The sequence below is a fragment of the Apaloderma vittatum genome, unplaced genomic scaffold, assembly GCF_000703405.1.
Source record: "Apaloderma vittatum isolate BGI_N311 unplaced genomic scaffold, ASM70340v1 scaffold44126, whole genome shotgun sequence".
Classification (NCBI taxonomy): Eukaryota; Metazoa; Chordata; class Aves; order Trogoniformes; family Trogonidae; genus Apaloderma; species Apaloderma vittatum.
This window is the reverse complement of record NW_009720916.1, coordinates 6,736-13,532: the sequence shown is the minus strand read 5'-3', so window position 1 is coordinate 13,532 and position 6,797 is coordinate 6,736. Positions and strand designations below refer to the sequence as shown.

Here is a 6,797-nt window from a genome sequence, read left to right as displayed (position 1 = left end):
CTAACCTGCATGTGTTGAGAGGTACATGTATGTAGAGTTCACACGGGAACTTCAAGGATGCCTTTAAATTTAATTTGAGGAGTATTAATTTTTTTTCATTTCCTAGACTTTGAGTCGGGTAGACTTACTAAAATTTGGTTATATAACTAAGATGGAATGATTTGCAGGAGATTAACCTCTGACTCTCTTCAGGAACAGCTTCCTGTCTCACCTTTTTCTCTTCCTGAAGAGACTCAAAGAGATAAATGTCAGACAGTTCTAGGCAATAGCATCTCAGCTTACCAAAAAGCATTTTCTTCAACATTTGAGAAAACTTGTTGAATGGAATTGTAATTAAAATTTTGTCTCTGGTGTGGCTATAATTTAATTCAGAGAAATAATTGCCTAAACTTTTGGCAAAAGCTCCTCCCCACCCCAAGGCGTTAGTCAGCTTAAGCCATGGGGTTTTTTATTGCTGGTCTTTCCTTAAAAACAATCTTGATCACATAATCAGTTAGCCAACATACATAAAACCTTTAAAGAACAAAGGTTAATGGTGGATAGATACACCTCCATATATCCCCTGATGTCTTCCAAAAGAGATTCCCTTCTAATTCTTTTATTCAGGTTTTTGTTCTTGAATAGGTATTCCTTCTGCTTAAATGTTGGATGCATCAAAGAGTATTTTAGTTAGGTTTGGTTTAGTTTAGTTAGTAGCTGACTTTTGTCTCCAGGCTGACTATTGAGCAAAGAAGTAAGGAACTGCAGAAAACAGCGAGCAGTAGAGGCTGGCATTTGAGTTGTGTGGTGTGCAGCTGCTGGGCCATCAGTCACTGGAATGTGTGTATATAGCAGCAGCAGGTTATGTGTTTAAGTGGAGGAGAACTTGCAGCGTTTTGGAATGCTTCTGCAAATTGTTTCCAACTTCAGTCAACGTTCATCAAATACCTGATCTAGGTGATACAGAGAAGAATTTGTTTACAAAACCAAAACAAAACGTATAAATTTTCTTTATAACCTCTATGCCCTTAAAAGCAGGAAGGGCCTTATGGGTCTGTCTTTACATTCTGCTAATCTACTTCAGTTGTGTATTCTGATGTACCTTCAAAAGCAGACTGAAAATAGGGGTTTGCCTTCATTTACGTTTGTGTGCTTTGTTAGGTGGGTTGTGCACTAGCAGGCGGCAGTAACCTGTGTAACAAAGCATAGAAGTGCCAGATCACATAATTCTGAGTATGTGCTTAAACAGCTGGAATGTTTCAAACATCTGTATTTTTTTGTTTATAGGTGAACTGGCACGACTTTGCTTTTTTCGATCCGGTTATGTACGAAAGCCTTCGGCAACTTATCCTCGCTTCCCAGAGTACCGATGCTGATGCCGTGTTTGCAGCAATGGACTTGGCCTTTGCCATAGACCTCTGTAAGGAGGAGGGTGGAGGGCAGGTAAGCACGGCTGAACCGGTGTCGCTCTGGGCTCAGAATTCCCCAGCTTCTGCATGCTGTAATGTACAGGTGCTCTTCTCAGATGGCAGGGATGTTTTACCCTTCCTAGATTCAAATACAGTGTTATCAGACATTAAAGTGTGGGGGTTTTTTTCGTTCAAGATGCTGTAGAATGTACCATAAAGCCTGAATAGCGCAGTCAATCCTAGGCAATCTTTAAAGCTAACCCATAGTAGTAAATTTTGCTTGTTTAGAGGCATATTAAGCAATAAATCACTGTGCAGCATACTGTGACTATTGTAATAATCTCATTTCCTTGTTTCCTTTTTTTTTCCTTTTTTTTTTTTTCCTCCCCCCTTCTCTTTTCAAATGGTTCTTGTTACTTTGCCATAGGTTGAACTTATTTCCAATGGTGTAAATATACCAGTCACTCCTCAGAATGTATATGAGTATGTCCGGAAATATGCAGAACACCGAATGTTGGTAGTAGCAGAACAGCCTCTACATGTAAGTCTTTGGTAGCATGTGAGGGTTTTTTTGGTCTGTTTGGTTATTTTCTTGGTTGGTTGGTTTTTGTTTTGTTTTGTGGGGGGGGTTTTAAATAAAAGAAAATTGTAATATTTTAGTCAATTAATTCTTTTCCTCATTATGGTATTGCTAACATTTCTTTTAAAGTCTTGACAATTTCATCAGACATTTTTAATTTTCTGATTTTTTTTTTGACAATTGTAGAGCTGTTTCTGTAGTACTGTGAAGAATTAGCACTTCAGAGCATTTTCTCTTTGTTTTATAGAATGAAAGATAATTTCTTTTAAACTTGATCTCATTGGTTAGCCATATATGTTTATTTCGTGAGCTTAGATGGCACATAACATCTTGGAATTTTTGCTTTGTATTTAGCAGCTACTTTGTTCTAATAATCTGTCACCTTTGTTTTGTTTAGCCTTATAAGCAAAAAAATAAAAAGAAATTTCAAAATATTTACATGAATAACCCTGAACTTCTGACTTGTGTCCTTGTTTTAAAAGGAAAAACCAGTTACGAAGTGCACAACTTTGTTCTTTTTTTACTAGCCTGGAAGGAAACCTAACAATTGACCCTAAAACTGGATTAGAAATAATTTGGGGTTTGAAGCCCTTTAAAAATAAAAAATATGGAATAATACATTTTTGTAAACAGTTAATGGAAGTCCAGTGTTTGGAACCACTTACTGTGTGTTTGATACTACATCTAAACTTGGTCATTTCTGCTGACTGTGATTTCCTGCCGAAAACCTGAGATGCTGGCAGACTGCTGGATTTACTTTATGCAGTTCGGGTCCAAAATTCTCACAGAAAGAACATGTTCCTGGAATTAAGCTACTCGATTTCCATGTCTGCCCATACTAATAGTTCGCCTCTTGTTTATCTTAAGAGTTGAGAACTGTAACAGTTTTGGAATTTACTAAAACAAATCATTCATATCATTCCATTTTGAAAACAGAATTTCCAGTCTTTTCAGAGTATTTCTGATTTATAGAAAACATCTCTCTCTGTATAACATTTTCGAGTTGGCATGTGAGTGGAAGCAAAGTAAAAGTAAAGTGCAAGATTAATTTTTCATAATTCTCTTCAGATTCAGTGTACATCAGCAAAATACCTAAATATTTTAGCATTAGAGAGTACGTTTTCTTCTGCTCCTGGTGAAATAGTAGTTCAAACTATTAGTGGTTTTCAGTAGTAAGTAGGGTTTAACTACTTTTGCAGTAGTAAGTAGGGTTTAACAGGTTGATGCAGCTCTTTGTTTCAGGAAATTTGTGTCTCAGATGGTAAAGCTTTGGAAGAAAAGCACAGCTAGGAGAGTCATGAATTTGGAGTTAATAGGGAGTTTTACAAAGTCAATCTGAAATTTTGTGGTTTTTACTTAAGGCAATGAGGAAGGGTCTCCTGGATGTACTTCCAAAGAATTCATTAGAAGATTTGACAGCAGAAGATTTCAGACTTTTGGTAAATGGCTGTGGTGAAGTAAATGTGCAAATGCTAATCAGCTTTACCTCTTTCAACGATGAGTCAGGTATGAAATAACTTATTCAGAAAGAGAATTGCAGGGATAACACTGTTTGTTCTGTGTGGAGTTACCAGCATTAAACTTAAAGTACCTCTGCAAATTTGACATCAGTTAATAAGTCACCGAGAGCCCTAGTAAAACAATTACTGTGTTTTTAACATACCTTTGAAAATATTTACCTTCAGCTAGGGGGGGAAAAAAGCACTTTTTCCAAATTTGCTGTAAACTAATGTTAAATACAGGGGTTGTATTATTGGTAGCATATCTTTCCTTCTGAAATTTTTGATCTAACTTCAGAACTATAAGTGTCATGCATACAGTCTAATATTTCTTAAATAATTTTAGGCTATAATCAGCTGTTGCTAGGCTTTTGGGGGGTGAGGGTGGTTGGAATTGTGTTGAGGTATGTCACAGTTAAACTTTACATTCAAAAGTATGCGCTTTCGTTTTGAAATTACTAGTGTCTCCAATATTGAATTTTATGAAAGAAATTGTATCTGAAATCCAACCTGCAGTACATGTAAACCAGATCTCTAAATGTTTATTGTCTGGTGTATCAGCTAAGTTATCTATCTTTTCTTCTTTCGCCCAGGTGAAAATGCTGAGAAGCTTTTGCAATTCAAGCGTTGGTTTTGGTCCATAGTTGAGAAGATGAGCATGACAGAAAGACAAGACCTAGTAAGTTGTCCATTCCCTGTGGAAATGTGCAGAAGAACTGAAATAACTGTGGTGTCATTACTGTTTTTAACTGTGCCTGCCTGCAGAGACTTTGTATGTGAAGAGCTAAGGTAGCAGAGCATGGTAGTAGGGTTTGGTTAGACTTTAGGTTCTGGAAACACCAGGTGTGAATCCTAGACCTCCTTTCAGTTGAAAATAAGCGTAGTGCATCCTTATCTGTGGTTAGTTGTCTGTGTCGAGGGCTAGCAGGATTTTGAGGTCGAGTTCTCTTCCTGGATCATCTACTCTCCTGACTTCTGTGTATCCTGAGGGCAACACCTGTTCCCTCTGTGCAAGATGTCAGAAACATACTATCTCCTTCTCAAAGCCCTTTAAGAGCAGCTGATGAGAAGCGTGAAAGAACCAGATACTGTTCAAGGGGTTTCATTTCGGAAAACTTGCCTGTAAATAGTTGTACACTTGTTAAAAGTATTTGCTTTTAACTTGCTACTTAAGATACTATCTTCCCTTTACAGTTTGCTAAAAGGAAACAAGCACTAATCTGAAAAGAGGAAAATTTAGAGCACATTTGTCAAGGCAAATGGTTACGCTTTGGTAGTGACTCTGCTCTGCAAGTCAGTATTTCACATTTGAGACAATAAACCAAGGATCTGTTGCTGCCTTTTGTCTGTACAAGTACTATATTCTGCAGTCACTAAACTGGTTTGTGAGAGATTTCTGATGTATTTTGTATTGATGGCAGTCACCATCTTCCCAGATGGATTTGAGGACATTCCATTTACTGAGGATTTGTTAATATAGGATCATTGTGAGTGCTGCTTTTACCAGTTTTAACAGAAGTGCGTAACATAGCGAGCAGTTGAGGAGAGGAAGTGAAGGAAGGAACTACAAAAGCACGTAGCATGACCACCAAGTCTAGTTGGCGTATTGAACAGAACGTACTGTGATCAAATTTGCTGTGATTCTGCATTTCTTCTTTACCTCTCCCTACACAACACGTAGATGATCTGATTTTTTAGGCATGTACAGCACAATCTTGAATGCTGTCTTCTTTTTGCAGGTTTACTTTTGGACCTCAAGTCCATCATTGCCTGCCAGTGAGGAGGGATTCCAGCCCATGCCATCAATCACAATAAGACCACCAGATGACCAACATCTTCCTACAGCAAACACTTGCATTTCTCGCCTTTATGTCCCACTCTATTCCTCTAAGCAGATTTTGAAACAGAAATTGTTACTCGCCATTAAGACCAAGAATTTTGGTTTTGTGTAGAGTATAAAAAAGTGTGTATTGCCGTGTAATATTACTAGCTAAGTTTTGTAGATTTTTCCATTTGTCTATAAAAGTTTATGAAAGTTAATGCTGTCATACCCCTGGTGGTACTTTAAAGATTTAAATGAAAACATTCCTGTACTAAATTTGTAACGTAAAGGCCTAAGGAGCACTGGCAGTATCTGGTCACGACAGTTTGCTAGTCAATAACTCCTTTGCCTAACCCCAGCCAAAGATGACAGCAGAACAATATAATTTACACTGTGATTTATCTTTTTGCTGAGGGAAAACATGTAAAATGTTTGGAAAATTCACTGCTGCCTTTGTGGAAAGTGTTTCAGCAAAGGATCTTGTATAGAGGGAGTAGGGAATTTCAAAATAAAAAATTAAGTATGTTCTGTGTTTTATTTTAACTTTTTTTTATGGTGTTTAATTTGTGGTTGGCTGCAGTTGTGTATCATGTATATTGAACTTGTAAAAAGTTCCTGACAGCTCAGATCCCGAAGTTGGGATCGTTCACTTATGAAACCACTTTCATTGCAATTTTTGTTCTGATTGCATTGAACTCTAGTGCATCAGATACCATCACTAATACTTTGCATGTAATCTGTACCTTTAGTGGTTTGGTTTTTTGGTTCGCTTTTTTTGTTTGTTTTTTTTGGGTTTTTTTGTACATATGATGAGGCCAATGCACAGTATTTCATAGTTCACAATCAACATTTTTGTATCCCTGTTTCAGTGAACAGACAGTCAGGAGATTGTTCCACTACCAGTTCTAACCTGACACTTGTACTACGTTATCTAACGATGTAAACTCAGCCTGGGCACTTTCTGGTAACTGTAAAATGTTTATAAGATCATGATTATTGAAGATACATTTTGGAAAACTTTAATGTTCGTGAGCAGCTTAACTACTTTTGTATCTAGCCTTTTTTTAAGTATCTTGTTACAGTTTTTTAATAAAGAAATTACAGACAAAATACCAAGTCATACTGAAGAAACAATAGTTTTTATTTATTTAGCCATTTATACTTCAGCTAACAGCATACACTAAAGATAGTTGTTCATTAAGAATCTGAATTTTGTAACGGAAAAATTGACCTGCAGAAGACATTCATCCCACATTTTACAGTTAGCAGAGAATCCTGAATGAAACAGGCCAGGCAACCCCTTCTTTTCACAGAATTGGTCTGAAGGGAAAGTGGCTTGTTCTGAAAAAAATCTTCAAGTAATTAGGTTAGAATAAAATCCTCAAACAGCTTTGTAGTGGGTTCTACTGTATGTTCACTTTTGAAGTGGTTGGTTGCTTTTGGGGAGGGCAGTCTTGGACCATAATGCAGGACTTGTTTTCTCTAATGCTTGGGAGATTTTTGAGAGT

At 37.0% G+C, this 6,797-nt stretch overlaps 1 protein-coding gene across 1 annotated transcript in view; it reads left to right on the top strand.

Moving 5' to 3' along the window:
- Positions 1-5,900, top strand: part of LOC104275244 (E3 ubiquitin-protein ligase UBR5-like) — a 10,832-nt gene extending 4,932 nt beyond the window's left edge. Inside the window, exons 11-15 of the mRNA XM_009871155.1 lie at positions 1,267-1,422; positions 1,816-1,929; positions 3,330-3,474; positions 4,061-4,146; positions 5,207-5,900. Of these exons, the coding sequence (XP_009869457.1) occupies positions 1,267-1,422; positions 1,816-1,929; positions 3,330-3,474; positions 4,061-4,146; positions 5,207-5,419 (714 nt within the window). The 3' untranslated portion in view covers positions 5,420-5,900. The remainder of the gene's footprint in view (positions 1-1,266; positions 1,423-1,815; positions 1,930-3,329; positions 3,475-4,060; positions 4,147-5,206) is intronic.
- The last annotated feature ends 897 nt before the right edge of the window (positions 5,901-6,797 follow it).